The 20,449-nt window shown below is 42.1% G+C and overlaps 1 protein-coding gene across 3 annotated transcripts in view; it reads right to left on the bottom strand.

The window, feature by feature from the left end:
• Positions 1-16,985: 16,985 nt before the first annotated feature.
• The window catches only part of WIF1 (WNT inhibitory factor 1), a 43,287-nt gene continuing 39,823 nt past the window's right edge, over positions 16,986-20,449 (bottom strand). For all 3 annotated transcript variants that reach the window (XM_051795831.1, XM_051795832.1, XM_051795833.1), the window contains 2 exons: positions 20,019-20,114; positions 16,986-17,812 (listed from right to left, as the gene is read on the bottom strand). In XM_051795831.1, coding sequence (XP_051651791.1) covers positions 17,691-17,812; positions 20,019-20,114 — 218 coding nt within the window. In that variant the 3' untranslated portion in view covers positions 16,986-17,690. The remainder of the gene's footprint in view (positions 17,813-20,018; positions 20,115-20,449) is intronic.

Genomic DNA, 20,449 nt, shown 5'->3' with positions numbered 1-20,449 from the left:
AATTTCTGGTGTCTCTTCATGTGAGTAAACTTTTGCAAATATTTTCAGATTACTTTGCTTTTCGTGCAATTAAATATCAGTTTTCCTTGTGCAGATCAGCTCTATTCTGATATATTAACCAAAGGTCTGGGATGACTTAATTTTGTAAGGGAACTTTCCTTACTTTGTAAGGAAATTTTTGTTTGGGCTTCTGACCCTTTCTTATAACTCTAAAGTGTGTAGAAAAGTTTATATCTGATTTTGTGCAGTGGAAAAGTTCTGTTCCTTTGATATTTTTTTCCACCTTGAACAGACTTTATCTGATACATACCTGTTAATCAAATGTGTATGTTTGGTTTGCTCTCTAGTGCTGCCACAGGGTACTGCTAAATTACTGACCCTGCATTTCTTTTTTCTTAAACAAAGTCCTTTTTCAGTTGGGTTTTTGTGGCAGAGCTTGCACACGAAGCATCTAGGACTAGGTGCCATGTGGCAAGCATTGTCTCTTCTAGCTGTGCTGAGGAGAGCTCAGCACTTGAACCCATGCCTGTAGCAGTTTAATAAGAGAAATGGGGATTTCACCTTTGATTGTAGCACAGGAAGCCTAAACTGACTCCTTCCAAAAGCTGAAAGCATGTGCTCCAGCTCTTGCCCTAGTGAACTAGTCTGTGGCAAGTATTCAAGGAAACTATCTTTGGCTAGTCCTTCTATTTTATTTTTTTCCCTTGCCTACTTTGTTTTCCTTCTCAATGTCCTTCATTTTCTTTTTTTTTGCTTTTCCATGCTTGCTTTCTACGTCCTTATATTCCTTTAACCTCTCTTTTTTCTCTCTTTTCCTTGTCCCTTTCAATTATATTCTCTCTCCCCTCTCTCATTCTTCCTTTCCTGTTGTTCCTTGCCATCCCCCTAACGTGTCTTATTTTGGTCTTTGTACCCCTACACCTACTTCCTTCAGCATGCTCTGCTGCTGTAGTTGGCAGCTGATCTCTGTCAGCCAGCCCAGCAAAAATTGCAGCTAAAGATGCACATTTTCTTTCCCTTCCTTTCTTTTTCTTTTTCTTTCTTTCTTTCTTTCTTTCTTTCTTTCTTTCTTTCTTTCTTTCTTTCTTTCTTTCTTTCTTTCTTTCTTTCTTTCTTTCTTTCTTTCTTTCTTTCTTTCTTTCTTTCTTTCTTTCTTTCTTTCTTTCTTTCTTTCTTTCTTTCTTTCTTTCTTTCTTTCTTTCTTTCTTTCTTTCTTTCTTTCTTTCTTTCTTTCTTTCTTTCTTTCTTTCTTTCTTTCTTTCTTTCTTTCTTTCTTTCTTTCTTTCTTTCTTTCTTTCTTTCTTTCTTTCTTTCTTTCTTTCTTTCTTTCTTTCTTTCTTTCTTTCTTTCTTTCTTTCTTTCTTTCTTTCTTTCTTTCTTTCTTTCTTTTCTTTCTTTCTTTCTTTCTTTCTTTCTTTCTTTTTCTTTCTTCTTTTAAACTAACCCAACTAGTAATAATTACAGTTTGTCGCATGCTCTCAGTTGGAAATGTTTTGTGAGTAAATCTCAGTCAGTCATAGTCTGGCACTGGAATAAGGAACTTGTTTAGTCTAGGGGCACTGAATAAATTGGCCTTACATCTTTGCTTTCAAGCTGTATTTGAGCTCTGTTTTGTAATTGCCATTTGCATGCCAGAGGGATTGCGTAGGGGTGCTACTCAGATCAAAGTTGCATTCATCTGTGCTTGGGTGTATTAGCTGCAATTAGTAATGTAATTTTAGAAGACAATGACACATTTGTAGGATGAACTAAACCTACAGCAGCACTTTAGCAGAAAAGCAATGTTGATGCAGCCTGTTTCTCTCCCAGTAGCAGAGACTAATTGCAGTGGGAGGTATTTATATGATACATACAAACCCCCCTATGCTAGTATTTCCTAAGTAGCATGAAATACTAACTGAAACTTAGGTACTTTCGTGCTGTGGCTCTCACCAGGTAGAAAGGAGAGGATATTTGCTTTGTGTGCTATGTGGGGACATGAGAGGTAAGTGGCAACCAGTCAGAGGGAAAGGTAAGACGTCTTGGATTGGTATTTCAGGTTCCTGTCTGTCTGCTCATTAATTTGTTGCTGGTTTTGCCCTTCCAAGGACATTTTTTTGGTTTGTTTCGAGGAGAAAAAAAATGCCAACAAAAACCAAGTCAGCAACCTTTCATTTCACCAGTCCCCTTTTTAAACAAAATTTAAGTGTTACAGATCTTGGTAGGCAATTGTTTTTGCTCTACTTTCTCATCTTGTTCTTATCTTCATCCACTTTAATTCTTTCCGGCTCTGACCCAGTGAACAGCAGGGAAGATGGCAACAGACCCCAAAGGAACTACAAATCCAATGGTTACAGCCTTTGCAAAGTATGGCTGTGTGTGAAACAGGCCATTAATGATGTCATTAAAGATGAGATTGTGACTATTGCAGAACATGGCAAATCACAGTCAAATTTTACCTTACAATACTGTTTATTAAGGTAACCAACAGAACATGTTTTTCATGCACATCCAAGGGACGACATTGTTTCAAATTCTAGACATCTTGGATATGGAAAAAACCATTTTGGTTTGAGCTCTATGGTCATGCTTGTGTATACCAAGAATTGAATTGAACTGTGATGTATCTTTAAATGAACAAAACACGTCTGAGGAAAGTGTTCCTGTCAGACTGGTCTGACAGAGACAGTTTTATCTGTTGTCTCAAACCTATCTCCACATGATATGTGGAACTAGCACATGAACAGTAGGTACAGTGCATACCTGTCCATGACCTTATTACAGATCCCAGACATATGTATCTGTGTGTCTTTAATAAGGGCCATTACAGAATCATAACTCAGGTTGCGAGTCACCCCAGAAGATCACCTGATCCAAACCACTGCTCAGAGCAGGGCCATCTGCAAACTGCATCAGGCTACAGAATGCTGTGTCTGGGCAAGTGTAAACACCTATAATGATAAAGACTCCATATCTTCCTTCAACATCTGATCCAGTGCTCAATTATACCCATTCCCTTTCCCCCCCCTTTTACTTTATTGGAATATCTCTTGTTGTGACTTACGCCTGCTGATACTTTCTGTGTTGCTGTGAACCTGCAGGAAGAGTCTGGTTCCATCTTCTCTATACCTTCCCTTTAGGTGCACCCATTGGAATGGCAGCCAAAAAAGAATAACAAAAGCGAGGAAGGGAAAAAGTGTTGCTTAAACCCAGTAATGGGACACACTGCTAAAGCAGAGACAGTACCAATGATTGTGTAAAGCCTTACAGAGGGGTTCAGATCATGCTGGATGGCTCCTTTCCTTCTAAAAGACCAGCATGAGAAGGTAATGGAAATGCAGTTGAAAGAGCTGTAACTGGGATTAGATAGGAAGAGGGAAGGGAAAGCTACACTTGTTTAATGAGTTTTTAAAATGGGTATATTTAGTTAGTGCAAATGTGCTTGTGGACTGGGCTTTTGCTCTCCCTTGAATGCACTCAACGTAACATAAAGATGAAAATATATTGATGTTGTTCTCTGCATCTGGAATAAAATATGGAAAGAAGGAAAGGAATTGAGGAAAATGATTGTTATTAAAAATCAGCTTCCCTGAGTAGAAAATGTTACAATTTATTACCTTTTGTACACAGATGCATTACTTTTCTGGTATGAAAATAATTTAATTACAGTACTGTTTTAATCTACTTATTGTTTTGGGATTTATATTTCCATTTTATATATTTATATTTCCAGGTTTTCAATTAAAAAATCTGACACTTGGCTTTTAAAAAATGTATTGTATCTCATGATTGCCAATTACTACTCAATTATAAACATTTTTCCTTCTTCAAAGGCCCATTGGTGATAGAGGTATGTATGTAAGCCAGGCAATTTGGAACTAGTTCAGGGTCTGCAGTAAAATGCTCAGCCAAATAATGTTGATAGTAAATGGAAGGTTTCTTTCCCTCTTTTTTTTTTAGTATATTCTTAAATGGGTAGATCACAATGGTGGCTGAGAAATCTTTTTTGTTCCCCTCTCTCCCATCAGCAGCACTCATATCCAGGCTGAATAAATCCTTCAACGGCATTCTTTGCTCATGGCCGTTTGATGTGGTTCCAACAGCTTCAAACACAGGAGGCATCCAAACTGCTAGAAGTTAAAAAGGCTGAAACTGCACCATTGTGAGAGTTATGAGTGATGGTGGGGCAGCTTGGCAATGCCTTGCAAGACCAAAGATGCACACCCAGAGAGTCCTTCTGCTCTCCTGCTCTCCAATGCACTTGAAGCATCTCTTCTAGGGGTGGGGACAGCTGGAGAGCCCAGTAAGGTGGTGGCAGGGTCAGTGAGCATTGGGAGCACAGTGGGACCGACTGTTTGTTTGTTGGAGGGTAGCTACCAGAACGAACAACAGCGATACATGTGCCCTGGATCTGCTGAACTGAATGTTTATGTGGAACTGAGATCCCTGTCGTGGGTTGAGGTGGCTGGGTTTTTTGGTAGCAGGGGTCTACATAGGGCGGCTTTGGTTGGAAGCTGCTAGAACTTTCCCCCCCAGCAAAGCCAATGATAGCTGGCTACAGGAGGGACTTCCTGCTGCTGGCCAAGGGAGAGCAAATAATAGTGCCTCTGTGATAACATATTTAAGAACAAGTTTTTTGCGCAGAAGATTTTTCCAGCTGGGGAGAGCTGACCAAAGCTCCCGGGCAGCCCTGCCACCTCCTCTGCCCAGGCCTCTCAGCACCTAGCTCAGAGCAGGCAGCGACGCGCCAGCCAAGCCTCCCATGCTGCTCTCGGCAGCAGTGGCCAAGGCGAGCAGTGGCCCCTGTGAAGGGGGCCGGGTTGTGCAGTCCCACAGAGAGCGGCCCCGCAGCCCCCAGGCCTGCCCTGCGAGCAGCCCATGCTGGAGCCCGTCCTGCCCGAGGAGCCGAACGGCACCGACAGCGCCAAGGCCCCCAGGGTGAACTGCAGAGGGCAGGTGCCCCACGGGCTAGGCCAGGGCGGCAGAGTGGCCCCTGCCGGCGGGCACTGCCCTCCCTTCCCCCTGGGTCGAGTTGAGCTGCGGCCTGGGCCAGGGCAGCCTGCCGTACTGCAGCCGAGCCCGTGCTGGAGCAGATGGATGCATGGAAGAAGGCTGTTACCCCCGTGGAAGGCCCAGGATGGAGCCAAGTCAAGAGACTTGTGGCCTGTGGAGAGGAAAATCCATGCCAGAGCAGGTTATTCCCTGGTAGGACCCATGGCCCTGTGGAGGATCCACATCGGTACAGCTCACCCTATGAAGGACTCCATCCTATGAAGGACCATCGGGGTGCAGAGAGCCCCCCCTGCACCCCACAGAGAAATGACCCTCGGGACAGTAGATATGGAAAAACTACTGCCTGAGGGGTGGACCCATATTGGAGAGGTCCATCAAGGACTGTAACTTGTGGGAGGGACCCCACGGAGCAAGGGAAGGACTCAGAGCTGTGGTCCCCCCTGTAACTGTGGTGAGGACCATGGTGGAGCAGGCTGTCCCCCTGCAGCCCATGGAAGAGTGACCTGTGGGACAGCAGATTTGGAGACCTATTGCCCAAGGGGTGGACTTGTCCCCGTGCACTGCTGCGGGGGGAGGAGGGAGAATATGGAAAGAAGGAGGGGTGGATGGAAAGTGTGTTTAAGACTGTTTTATTTCTCACTCTTTAGATCTTATCCTGTTAGTAATAAATTTTAGTATTAACCCCACGTTGAGTCTGTTTTGCCTGTGTGACTTCTCCCAGCTCAGAGCAATTTTAGTGGGTGCCTAGAATCTGGCCAAGGTCAACCCACGACAACTAATGAGTCCATCTGCAAGAAGAAGGTGGAGAAGGTGAAGGTGAAGGCAGAGACTTAGGGCCACTGGAGCAGGGTCATGTTGGCACTGTTGTGTCTGTGAGACTCTTTCCTCAGATGGTGTCTTGGGTTTTGTTGCAGTTTATGAGTTGGTTCCAATTGTTGCTAAGCCTAGAGGTTTGGTAGCCTGGTGACTGTGAACAGGCTCTGCCTATTCAGAAGCTGCAGACAAGAAATAAATGGATGTCTGGACAGAGAAAGGCCAGAGGAAGAGATAGGCAGCCTGGTGGGTGTGAGCACCTTTCCTGGACAGAAAGTGATACCTTTGCATAGCACTGGCCATTTGAGAGTACAGTAACTCCTCCTGCAGCAGGAGGTCCTGAGGAGTTCAGCTTGACAGGCAAGTGGGTGGCTGGGTACTCCAGCCTCAATGCCATCACCTCTTTCCAAGCCCTAGGCTGGCTGCAGCATGCTGATGTCCCCTCAAAACAAGGCTTTCTCTCTGATGACTGTGCAAATGAAAAGCTGGGCTGAATTTGGGTGCAAAGCAGCTAGTGGATATAATAACTACTTCGTGTTTCAGCATCAGGGTAAATCCATAAGCGCCTGTTGTCCCTCCTGCTAGCAGCAGCATCTGCTCTCAGCTCCCAGGATGGCTGCAACTAGTCTGCCTTTAACAGCTGTCTTCTGCTTAGCCAGAGCTCTTTTTCCTTCAGCCTCTGGTTTTCTCCTTGGCTTGGTCCCTTTGACTTCAGAATATGGCTTACATTTTTGAGTTTATACTAAGCCAAAATGACTGGATGCTGGATGAGTATACTTCCTGAATAGAGTGACTTGGGAGTTTTTGATGAAATAGCTCTTGTAGAAAATTCTGATTTGTCAAACACAACTTTTTTCCCCTGCAAGAATGTATTTATATTTCAATAAAACTGTCAAGAGGAAGCACTTCTTGAAACCCAGAAGAAAAAATCATAGACCCTCCCCAAGATATGAAAAATTCAAGGATGAGAGCAAAAAGTGTCCTTGTTTTTTTGCCGTTCATCCCAGATTGTCTTTCTTCACCATTTGTTCCTTCATGGTGAAATCAGGGGAAGTGTGCGAGATTTGCTACTGCCCCTGCTGTACTGTGGTGTGGACAGATTTTGTCTTCCCCAGCTAGCATTCTGTCATCTTACAAGAGAATAAAATTCATTTTAACAGCAAAATTCCCAAGAGAGAAACCTCAAATGATTAGAGAAAACCACCCCAGAGGTATACAATATCCAGTTGAAGATCTTGCTGAAAACCGAACAGATTATGCTTGTTATGTGTGGTTAAACTGGGTCATTAATGTTAAAACTGTTCAAAACACAAAATAAATTCTGATTTTCTTCTGTCAGAGCTTGTGGTTCAGTTTTCACACATTCTAGGCTCCAGTTAAATGATTTACTGTACAATTTAACGCCTTTCAGCTGTCACCCGCACAAAACGATCCCTTGAATGATCTGCCAGCAAATGAAGGCAACACTTGTCCAGGATGGAATTGGGCCAGGACTACAAAACCCAACGTGCCAAGATACACAGGAGCAATCACATAACCCCCTGTGACCCACACTTGGTACTCAGAAAAGTGAAGGCCACACAGCTGTGACTATATCTGTAAAAACATCATTTGAAATATACTGAGACATTCATTCTGCTGTGGGGCTTTTGCAAGTAGTTGCCTCTACAAAGACTTGCATCACAGGCATGCTGCTGTTCTGTGCCCTTCTTATGAACTCTTCTCTGTTTCTGTTCTTTAAATGGTGTGAATTTTTGAAGTGTTTCTCAAAACTTCACAATAGCTTTTTAAATTCCCAATTCTCACATAGCAACAGGCTGAGGAGAAACAATTGCCATGGGACAGTGAAAAATGTACTTCATGAGCAATGAAGGAAATAAAAAGCTACTGCTCTTCTCAAATTATACATTTGACATGGCCTTGAGCTCCTTGCTTTGTCACTAGCTAAAGTCATAGCATATGACCAAATAGCAGTGTATGAACAGCGCCTTGCTGTGACTTCAGTCATTAATCAGGTTCCTCCCCTTCTGGAGTAAAACTGTAGAGGCACTCAGAAACGCAATACTTGCATTAGGATTTGGCCTTAGTTGTGAGGTTATTCAACATTTTATATGTTTAAGACCAGACCAAGCTATTAGGCCAAAGCTTAGGTGACTACAGTATGGTAGGAACCAAAACTTTGTCTTGCTATTTCTATGTGAAATCTGTAACTTATTTTTTAGCTAATAATATATCTTTTAGAAGGTTCTACTTCTAAGACCAGATGATAAAGAATCTGCCACAGCCCCAGATAAAACCTAACAGTTACTTAACACAGTGTTAATAACATGTGCCCTGGATCCAGTCTGAAATTTCTCTAGATTCAATTTTTCAGCCCAGCAGGTGTTTGTGTAAAAGGGAGTTGGTTTTGCAAACTGCTGAAGACTGTGGTGGGATACCTTTTGAAGATCTCCACTCTTCTGCTGATCTACTGGAGAGCTGGTCAAGCTCACTTACCTAGCAGAAAAGTGCTTTTTTTTTTTTTTTCTTTTTCTGGTGAGAATGGTGTGTGGGGTGAAGGAAAGACCACTCTTCTAGTGCCAGAGAGCATTTTGGGCAGCCCAGCCAGTCCTCCTGAAACATGTTTGAAGTCTCTCAATGTGCCACACACTTTTCTAGGATCCTGAATAGCTCTTGCAACTGTCACCTCAATTCTCACAAATTTTCCAAGATCTATTTTCAAATAGGGATACTGAAAGCAGACTTTTTTTCCTGGAACTAGTGCTACGCCTTCTTAATAACAAGATCTTTAATTCTGACATGGATAATTACATCAACCTGACTGCAAGGTCCTCTTGCCCTTTCATGTGAGCAATGATTCAGTGCTGTCAGAAAGGGAAGAAAGACACTATCAGCTTCTCATTACTGCTCCCCTCTGTACTTTGATGGGTAACTCAGGTGCTAAACTGGGAAAAGCTTGAGATAGCTCTGAGCCTGGGACAGTCGTCAGGTCTTGACTGACACAGCTGACCCAGAACAGCCTGAAAATCAAATAAACCTCCACACATTCAGAAGAATTTACTCCTAGGCTCCAAATACCTCCTGTAAAAGAGCCAAGCTAAGTTTGTGTCATGTAGCTGCATTTTCAGATCCAAAGCAGTTGGGCAGCAGCTTTATAGCTGCACTCCAGTTTCACAGCAAAATCACTTGTCTTTAATAATGACTTCAGAGACATGAAATAGCAGTGTTGTATCACCATCTGCTGATAAGAGGAGAAAACCTGAGTGGAGTGTTACACAGTGGATAGGAAGGTGGTAGTAACAACAGATGAGATTATAATTGCTATTAATTGCTGGACAGGTTTTTAAAAGATTCTTTCCCACCCAACACCAAGTTCAAAGGGACATTCATTGGCTTGTCTTTTCGGGACCTTACTTGTTGTGTTGGGTATGACATAAAGCATACTTCCCAATTAGCCACTTTTTCCTGTGTAATTATTCCCCCTCTATTTTTTGGAATGCAGAAGGGGACACATACAAAATGAATGGGTTTTGCTAGGAAAGGAAGCAGAAAGAAACATGGGATTTTGCATTCCTCTTCCCATTGAGCAGATCAGTAGGTCTTTTTCTTTTATCTTAAACTCTTCAGAACAACCTTTGTGATGGATATTAGAGTAGTGCAGTGTGGTCAGAGCTTTTGCATGAGGATATGTTGAATCCACTTCAAAAATGAACAGGAATCTAGATAACTGCCCTCATGGCACTTTACAGGTACCTTCTGTACTTAACAGCTCACTTTTTTTACATAAGTGTTCATGTCACTCCAGAGAAGACTGCCTTCTCTCAAGCAGAACAGACCTACCTGAGTAATCAATACTTATTTCAGTTGAAATACTAATCAACAATTTTCTTATTGTCCCCTATATCCCTGAGGAAACATCACAGCCAAGACATTCTGCTGGCCACATGGTAGCCGTTCCTCTTGCTTGTGGGTGGCCCACAAGGTGCTCAAAAATGTTGTAGTACTTTTGTGGTGCTGGGGACAGGTACGGAGTTAAACTGTAGATTGAATGGCTCCTCCAAAAAGGCCAGAAGTGGCAAATTCTGAGCAAACGCAATTCTTGTGGATTTTCGGTTACTTGGGGTATATTTGACTATTTGTTTGTATGTTTATTTGACATTGCTGAGTTTTAACTCAAACCAAAAAAGAGAGCAGTAGTACAGAGGAAAAACCTAAATCAAATATTTGATGAAAGGCTGGGAGAGCTGGAGTTATTCAGTCTGGAGAAGAGAAGACTCCAAGGAGACCTTATTGAAGTCTTCCCATATATAAAGTAGGCTTATAAGAAAGATAGAAAATTTTTTTACCAGGTCCTGCAATGACAGGACAAGGGGTAATGGTTTTAAAATGAAAGAGGGTAGATTTAGATTGAATATAAGGAAGAAATTCTTTATTGTGAGGAGGTGAGGTACTAGAGCGGGTTTCCCAGAGAAGGTGGAGGTTGAACCAGTACTACTGAATCAGTCTTATATGTGATAAATACAATGAAAAATACAGTGAAGCAGTAGTCAATTCCAAGTTTCTGGTTCAGAAAATACCCTCTTTATTGTGATTGTAAAAAGGGAGAAATCTTTACTCCTTTACATAAAAAAGTGGTTTAAAAATTGAATTGTGCTGAACATTCACCAACTTTTTCTAAAGTGGTATCATCTGGGAGATGTATAGGCGTAGCAATTACACTCCAGATAGACCAAGAGGTCAGCGTGCTTGTAACAAACATGGGTAGAGCCCTCCCCAAATCTTCATTCGCGAAGCCTAGCCATGATGAGACCAAGAGGTGATACCCACAGTGGCCACCCCCTTGCTGAAGGATGGAATTGTGCATGCTGAAACTGAGCACTCTGACATTCAGCAGGATTAGCCTAATTTGAAGCAAGCCAGAGTTCAGCCCATAAGAAGCTCCCATAGTAGCCAAGTCTGTCCAAAGTCTGGCAATTAGTAGTAGGAGGACTGGGGAAAATGCCAGCCCAGGGTCATGGCGGGGTCTGTTTGGGCAAGGCTGCTGCAAGCTAGAGATGACGGGTAACACAGAAACACAATGCATGAGGTATAAACCCTGTGGGATGGCCTTTCCAAATATTGCCTGCTGGAGAATTTGTGGAGTTCCACTGGTCCTTGCCTAGGTGTGAGGCTCACAGGGATTTCTGAGCAGGTAGGATGCAGTCCAACAGGACCGTGTTGATTAAGGGATGTATATGATTAAAGGATGTGTATTGGCTTAGGAACAGTGCATCAAGCACTTTGCATGTGATGAGCAAGTTTTGGACTTTTATTGGAACTGCTGGTAGGAAGAACTGTAATGAAATGGAATGGAAACTAGGAAACAGCAAGTGAAAGGAAGAAACTGGGTGTGCTGTTGTGGATTATAAATCAGCAATAATGAACAGTTGGGCACTCAACAATGTCCTTAATTTTTTTTCTAGACCCTTATCAGTTTAATGAGATGATTCTCATGAAACTGATGGGGAATATGGGAGGAGATAAAGATTATGTATTTGTTTGTCCCAGAGCAGTGGTGAACATGCCAGAGAAGGGAGTGTGGACAGAATGTGGAGGTTGCATGCAGAAGACCATGCAGAGGTCTGAGAAGCTACACTGTCATGGTGTGCACGGGCAGAAGCTGACAGCCTTGTCATGGGTCCTTGTATAGTAGGGACACCACTGGGGCACTCTATAGGATTTACAGAGCCAGTTGGCTCTGGCAGCTCTGCGTGTTTGACTTTAAAATGCAAATGATGTTCTTCCAGTGTGCAAAAAGTTGTAACCCAGGGCACAGAATTGGCAGGAGGATGGGTAGGAGCACCTCCCTTGCAGGCCAAAGATGCCACTCCAAAAGCAGGGGGTCTGCATGTGAAGAGTGGGCATGGTTAGAAGGAGTCTGGGGAAGAGTGGTGCCTGTGTGCAGTGACTTTGGACACTTTGCATCCTTAATCTTGCAGTTGCAATGGGTGGGGTGTACTGGAAAACACTCATTGAAGGAGTGCAGACGCTGCAGGCTAATAGGATGCCACATTGGCCAGAGCAGGAGGAGGCAAAGACAGGGGTGTGACTCAAATTAAATACATCCTTTGCAATACCCAGTGGTACAAGAAACATGAGCCTGCATTTTTCAGTCAAGTAGACCTTCGGTACAAGCAGTCAGTCTGCTGCTCCCCCATAATGTCCATTATTTGTGGGATTTACATAAACAGGGTCCCAGAGGGAAGGGATCTGAAAACTCATCACTGTGCTGAGTGGGTTTAGGAGCTGGTGTACAAACTGAATCTGATGTTAGCATGACACACTGGTTTCCTGTTCTGCTTTTCAGGCACAGTGAGGTGTGTTGAATCAACAGGCAACATGAACAGTGCCACTGCAAGTTCAAGCAGTACCTTGTTCACCCAATAAAATCTGCTTGGACTTCAAATAGCTGAAATCTGCTTTGGAAGCACAGCTTCTCTTGAGCACAGACCTTTTTCCTTCTCTTGAGACATTTGGGTTTTTGATTGAGACACCCTGACAAATATTTAAATGGTTCTAAAGAAAAGCAAGCTTTTCACCACAAACACCAAGAGGTGTTTGTCTTCCATTTCTCTTTTTGGGTACTTTGGGGCCTCATTCACTGCCATCCGTGGGCAGCATCACCTACTCCTCTGCCCAGGCTGTCCCCAGGTAGCACCAGCAAGGCCAGACACTGAAGCCAGCACTACATTTGACAATTTCTCTGTTGTTTTGGGGCACATGTGCCCAGATGCATCTGGTCACCATGTGTGCCTGACATTTAAGCTTATCCCTGTAGACTATGTTGGAGGAGAGAGGTCCCTTTGCAAAATATGTTCTTAAAGCACAGACTGGCCTCTCCTCCCTCCCCAGCCATAAGATCCCTCAAGGATATACTAGGAAAGAAAGTGTTAGAAAGGACCTGTGAAAATGTCCCTTGTAAGCACCTGAACTACTTATGACCTGTGGCTTGGCCAGAGAGGGTCTGTGTGTTAAATAGTCTGAAAAACTCACATTTCCATGGAAAGATTTGTGCAATGAGGCTGTTCCTCTCTTCTGAGGGGCTATGTGAAAAGAGATTAAAATGCAATTTCTGTAACTAATATGAATAATAGAATAAGTTGCTCTAAACCAAAAAATACAGTGGATTTTTTGTTTAACTTAAAATTGTGATGGTCCATTTAAATTAATATTGTCTGAATGTTGTGAACTTTAAAGACCCACAGATATAAGCAATAAGTCTTCTCGGATCTGCATGCATGCCTTTTCCAAACTCTGCTGTACTCCTGACTTGTTTGTTCTGTGCCCAGCTCAGCTTTGCACTGTTGCTAAGTGTGGGTGAACTTGCTTGGGCTGCTGCCTCCAGCCAACACCAAGGAGTGTGCAGTCAGCTGTGCCCCAGGAGGAGCACCAACAGGAGCTGAGTGACTGGTTTGTAGCTCCGCAGCCATCCCGTCAGAGAGCTGAAAGAAAAAATTAAAAACAACCGGGACTCATTTCACTTGAGATTTTTTTTAACTAGATGCTTTTTATAGCATCATGTGAGAAAATCTTGCAGGCTCATTTTAGGGCTGGAGATGGTGTCACTGATTTAATTATAATCTTAAGGCTTGGCTATGCTCTGGTTAATCATAGCACCTTGCCACCTCACTGAACATAAAGTCATATTCACACTGCAAGATCTGTGGGATTTAGTAGGATTAAATCCCTGTTATGCATGAGAGCTCTTTTGGCTGATGCAGTTTCTCTAGTCTTGAGATGAAATGACTGCAAGACTTGGAGCTGCCATGAAGCTGTGGCTATGAGGGATGCCTCAACCCCTCTCAAAACCACCCTGAGATTAGCTCAGTTGCTTAAAGCATGGTGCTAATAAAGCCAAGGTTGTGGATTTGATCCCTGTATGGGCTATTCACTTAAGAGTTGGACTTGATGATCCTCGTGGGTACCTTACAACTCAGATTATCCTGTGAACACATCCACCACCTCTCCCTGCCTCAATGCAGTGCTATGGGCAGTGCAGGCACCAGAAGAATCCTGACATAATTTCAGGACTTTGCTGCTGCCAGATCCCCCTTTAGTATCTGCAAGCAGGAATGTTTTTCTGTAGTAGGCAATCTCAACAGAACAGGTGATGTAGAGAAGTGAAAGGAAGGGGAAGGTAACAAATCTGTCCAGTAGAAACAAAGCTGCCATTTCTGAATTAATAGCAGTAGGTCTGGCCAAATCTTTGAGCCTGGCGTTTGCAGTTTGAATCTTAAAGGCAGCAAGTCATCTGGAACAACTCTGATTTTTTTTATCATTTTTTCCCTTAATATTCCTTGAAATGCAGCTGAAGCTGGAAGAACAACAGCAGGAGCATGCATTCACACCACATGGGAAAAGAGTGCTGAGTCCTGGCATCCAGTGCTGCCTCCTGGTCAGAAAGACCCTGTGAGCTGCACCCAATGTGTGTGGTGGTGCTGTCCCTGCTACCCCCCTTCTACCTCTGGTTTGCAGGTTGTAACTGAGTCAGGCTGCTAATTTATGCATAGCACAAACGAAAAAAGGAAAAAATTCTCTCCAGCTCTGAAACAGTCAAGTGAAGAGGTACAGACAGAGCCAAGGGGATTATAACCTAAACTGCAAATTGCCAAAAAAAAAAAAAGCAGGTGCCTCACTAATGGCAGCAGTACAAAAAAAAGGCAGTTTGCCCTTAGGGTGTCTGCCTCTTATTTCTTTCTGTACCTTATGTATTTGTTCTTTGAACTGTTGTGCACACATGGACATAGCAGGATGCCAATATTAGATATCCAAATTATCGAGCACTATTAGAAGAACTTTGTAAAGCTGTAATTTTGTCAGTTGCTTAAATTGGGGTTTCTTGGGTAGTGCTATAGTAATTTAACACATTTGCTCATTTTGATCACCTTACAGCTGCTGCTCACAAATGTAATGTTTGGCATCTCACTCTGGCTAACTACAAACTCTTCATATATTGTTGAAAAGGCAGTTTCTGTCTATTATAGCGGATTGGTAGTTTGACTTTTTTCGTTATTTTTCTTTGACTAATTTTCATCTCTGGTATATAGTTTGGGGTTTTTTTAATGTGTATGTTCTGTCCAGTGACAGAGTGTGATAAATTCTGTAGCTTATTTTCTAATGGCAAAATTGCTTCCAACTTTCTACTGGACTTTTTCTGGAGAATTAATGTTTTCCTTTAGCATTGTCAGATATCATGGGCTTTGACTTAAAACTTCTCTGACATCAAGGACTGCCTCTACACAGGAACCTTTGTGCTCACACTGGCAAAGCGGAGGAAATTTTGCATGTAGAAAGTTGGTGCTGTTTTAGAAACAGAGTTGTGTTATAGTGTTCACCTTCTGACACTACTCTTCTCATGATTGATGTTACTTACAAAAATCAGTGTTGAAACTGTGAAAACAAAACAGCAGCATTTAGTGTCTTTGGAACACTATTAAAAAAATTTACTTCATATAAAAAAATACACTTGCTATTTTTAAGGAAGTGCTTTCTAATAAATTTACAGGAGCAGAAAAAGTTCAGCCAAAATATCTGAGGAATTTTAATTAAGAAATTTCTGTGGTTTTTAGTGTAGTGTGTGACCAGTTACCTGAGTCAATCTTTGCAAAAGAAAGAGCAAAAAGATAGCAATGTGATATCTGTGTTTGTACACAACTTCTGGGGCCTCCCTGGAAATACAGAGAAGATACACATTTAATCTCAGCCTAATATTAATCTCCTTATTTCATCACTTTTAAAAAAAATATCAAAAATGTTTCCTTCATCAACACCTCCCCCCAGGTTTTCATCACCCAAGTGTTTTCTTCTGTGCCTTGCGCTGCCTGTTTTCTATCTGTTTTTGATCTGAAGAGAGTGCTTTTGGGACAGCACCAACTGTGGTCAGAGGCTGAGCACCTTTCCTGCCCACAGCTCCCCTTGCTGGCCCCAGTAACTGGAAAAGCCCCACTTTTCCCACCAGCAGCTGATATTTGCCACACAAAGGCCCCATGCCCCAGGCTCCTTACAGGCCCTTGGCTGGTCAGAGAGGTGCCAGGGGTCCCCTGGGAGACACAAACGTGAGAGCTGGGGACCGTCACTTTGGAGCCCACCAGCCACAGGTGTTACACATCCATGCTGAGCAAGCTCCTCCTTCAGCAAGCCTGAGCTCTTTTACTTTCATCATCCCAGAGAAGGGTATCAGGACAGGGAACAAACCACCTTGTTCAGGTTGTTTCTCATTACTGCCCTGGGTGTAGTGGGGATGGCCTGGCCCTGCTCCTCCTTCCCCAGTGGTGTTTCTCCTGACAACGGACCCGGAAGGCTGCAGACATGGGTGGTGATGGAGGTCTGTCTCCTGTCGGATCAGGATTGCTGGGCAGTATCCACAGTCCCACTGCACAAAGGACAACAAAAGAATGGGCTGTCCTCCCCTCTCTGGGCTAAGCAAGTCTTAGCTTAAGGGTCCATTGACTAAGAGACCAGGAAGGTCAGTTTAATACACTGGACTTCTTCCTTGTAACTCAAAACTTCTCACTCATTAATTTTATGCTTACAATTATGTGTTATTTATTTATTTATTTATTATAAGGTTGCCAGAACTGTAGTATAGCAAGGGTCTGAAATAATCTGTTGTACATTTATTGCTCTTCAGTGCAAACAGAAAGCATTTTTCTTGCTTCCAAGCCAGGTCACATTACAAACTGTATGGCCCTCGACTGTCGCAACACGCAGCACCCAAAACCTTCTACGGTCCGATCACAACACAACGTGGGAGCATCCCCCTTGAACAGGAAACACAGCCAGGGCTGGACTATTTCCCGCTTGGACAGAGGCTCTAAGAAGAATATCTCGAGTACCTGAGGCATCATGAACAGGGCACACCAGCTTGGCATGGCTGACTGGCAGTACCAAGATAAAAGGAGGATGTGGTGGATGGCAAGGACAGGGAGAGAAACACCCGGTCTTCAGTGCTATCCCCTCCTTGGCAAAGGCACAAGAAGAAGTTGCTGTTCTGAAATATTTTTAAGAGCTGTGGTGGTAAAAGCAGAGACAGGGAAACCAATCCCATTGTGCCATTGTTTGATGAGTGTGCTCTAGAAAAGCCATCGTCCCAACCCAGTGCTGATGAGACTGCAGTAGGCCACAGAGAGCAGTACTCGAAAAACTAAAGCAGCATTTTTATTTTATATATAACTGCCAGTATAAAAAGTTTATTACATAAAAGCTGTTTTCTTTACAATATATTATATTGCTTCAAGCTGATGCAGAAAGTTCATACATTACAGTTGTACTTTGTTTACAATATATTCTGTGGGTTAAATGGCACCACTACAGTGTATTTTTAATACACAGTATTTCACAAAACTGTAAGGCCAAAAATAACATTGAATTGAGTTATTCAGTTTTTAAATTAGGCAACTTATCTATTTATTTGTTTTTCTTTGGGAAAAGTCTAAATACACAATTTGTAAACATTTGTAACATGCACCTTTCTTTTCTTAAGTAAATTAAATCTGTAGCCATTGAAATTATTCAGGTTAGCATCTACAAATTTTTCTGCTTGAATATTGTTACTTAAATTTTGGAGAATATTTGCAGTTATATAATCAAAAAAGGAAGTTTAAATGTAACTGTAGTACAAAACACCATCCAAAGCACTGAAAGAAGGAGCCTATATAATCATGCTACAGAAGTATTTATAAAACTTAAAAGGAATAGTAAGTGTCAGCTCAGTGGTTTATAATGAAGCTAATAAAATTCCAGCCAGTAATCTTAACTGTAATGAACAGCATTTTAACATTCAATCCATGAGAGGTTAATGAAGGCTATGCACTTTGTGTAACACAAACCATTTCAGATGTTGGAGTTCACCAGATATAATTGGATTCGGGTGGAACATGCGTCTCCTCGGCCCTTTTCGGCGAAGGCATGTGCTGCCTGTGCTTGCTGCCTGCTGGCCTCAGGGCGCTCAAACCGCTGCCTCCGTACCCTGGAAAATTATCCAGTTCAAGAAAAAAGAATCCACAGAAGTGGGCTTGTGATCCACAGCTAATATTTCAAGTGGGAACAGTCTCCCACATTTGAACAAAGGGTTTTGCTATGCCTTACAGAAGCACTCACACCTCTGTTACCCCTTGGGATGAACGAGGTCCTGCCAGACAGAAAGATGCTCTCACCTGGCCAGGGAGCCCAGGAGACCATCAGCACACCCAGGCTGTCACTCAGCCCTGGGTTCACATGTGCACTGCCTGTGCAAGGTGGGTGACAGTCATGATGATCTGCCAGCAACAGGCTCCCTGGGGAAAATCTGCACCAGCTACCTGAGCTAGGCTTTGTTTTATGGTTGAATACAAAGAGAAAGAACAGCAGTGATCATAAACACCTAGGAGGAAAAAAAGCACTCTGAAACAGGCTTAGAGCTGCTTTTTTTCGGAAAATGAAAGTGAACAATAAAAATGGAATCCAAAGTATTATGTCGTAATTCTTTATAGGTTCATTTATCCATCTCATTACTTAAAGCTCATGGAAATGACTTTGAAAAACTGAGTCCCCCGTTTAATTTTTTAACCACTCCTTTTTAAGATAACAGCTTTACAGAGGAGCCATTAATTTGATGGAATATGAAACAAATCTCTCAAATTAACTATAAATATCCTTTCAAGATTGGGAGATATTTGTTTTCAGTTCAAAGGAGTGAATTGCAGTGCATGCACATGTATATGCAATTGAAGCCCTACACAGGCACTTAAATGGGGATGAATGTTACCTAAATGTCCTATTCACAGTTTCTTTGCTGAATACAAAGAGAGTTTTGGAGTACTAAACACAGCAGGACTGTATCCAAACTCCAAATAATGAAGGATGCAAAACCTTGGAGCTGACAATAATGTGTAACTATTTAGTTCTGATCACAAGGCAGGCATGAGCTTTGGTTTTGTTGTACAGGTGATTACTTCTTTGGGGATGGTCACTTAGAGAATGTGGTTTTTTTCACTTGCTATCTGAGTTCTTTATAAGAGGAGTAAGACAAGAAGAAAAAGTTCATACTGAACTTATGAATTGCAGTTAATTTCCATGTATCTTTTTTCTAGTCATAACTTACAGCATTTCTCCTTCAGAGAATAGCATGAATAATTAAAACACAAATCCACTAGCTAACAATAGAAAAGTGGACTCCCTAAACCTAATTTTCACAGCAAAATCCATTTTAGTTAGGTAATACTCAGTTTGAAATTAAAATACTATATTTATCACAATACATTTTGATATAATACAAATCACAGGCATCATCAGCTTTTAATAAAAACAAACATTTGGTTGATGTTGCAACGTAAAATTTTGCAAAGTTTTTCAGATTTTTTATTATTGACACTTAAAACACTAAATGTGAATTGGTAGCTAACAGTGATAAACATTAATACCTCATGGGAGTATATGAAGGTTATATATTGAAGATCTGCTGTTGCAGCACTGTGGTACATGAAATATAAAATTAAATCTGAAGTTCTTACCGGATATATCCAATTGTATTTCAAATTATTTTATAGTATCATTTTAAACCCAGTAAAATGATCAATTGCTATAAGAGGTGGCAAATGGACCAATAGAAATTCATTTTAAGGGCTTTAACTTTGCTTGGGACAATATATTTTGTATGCTATGGATAAAATATTGGGACAATATTGGGACAATACATTTTGTATGCATGGGTGGGAAGAGGAGGACAAAATTCCGAAGTTGCTAAGAACAAATCTTGCATAAGTCTTCAAGTCTTCTCCAAAGTTTCTAAAGGACATTTCACTTTTTTCTGAGTTTTAATAATTTTTAAAACCTGACAGAGTTTTATTTCTGAAAATGCCTTCCCAACATTTTAAAGCTAGCTGATCACTGAGGAGTGCCGAAGGACTTGTATCCCTTTTATACTATGAGTGAAAGACAGACCAGGTCAACTAGAAATCTGATCGATACCAGATTCTGGAATTTCTAATACAAGGTTGATCTTGGCAAAATAGTTTCAAATGATTCTAAGTATTTTTTTAAGCAGTTAAAATGATGAAGTATTGAAAATCCTCGTTTTATTGTTCGGATTAAGGACTAGAAAAAAATGGAGTGTGGTATTATTAATAATGCTGGAAAGGCTCATCATCGGGTGTGTAAGACCTCAGATACGACTCTCAGGTTTGTTTCTCACTTACTTTTATTGCAATGTCTCCCATGCCAGCCTTCTTTGCACTGGCACTTGTTGGGTTCCACACAGGTGCCGTACAGGCCACAGCCAGGTTCACAGACAGCTGTAAAAAAGCAAGCACATATGCCTGACCTCTTGGCCTTTCATCCAGACTCAGTCACGCATTTGCTTTCCCTGCTGTTCCACATGATGGGTTGGTTCTGGCACAGGCTGGGGCTCTCATAATACATCTGTGCCTTTCCACAACAGAGTTGTTCCAGAGCATGCACCAGAACCAGCGGGAAGAGGGCAGCCCACAGCACTCCTCACACAAAATGTTCCTGTTGGATTTTAATGTGGTGAAGTATTGACATTTTATCAAACATTTCTCTATTACTAAACTACTATTGCTGAGCTGACATATTGATGGTTTTTAGAAACTCAGAGTACAGAAGAGAC

Source organism: Manacus candei, unplaced genomic scaffold (assembly GCF_025592945.1).
Source record: "Manacus candei isolate 608988 ecotype Guabito, Panama unplaced genomic scaffold, ASM2559294v1 h1tg000043l, whole genome shotgun sequence".
NCBI lineage: Eukaryota > Metazoa > Chordata > Aves > Passeriformes > Pipridae > Manacus > Manacus candei.
The sequence above is the reverse complement of the archived record's forward strand: the minus strand, read 5'-3'. Positions and strand labels throughout refer to the sequence as shown.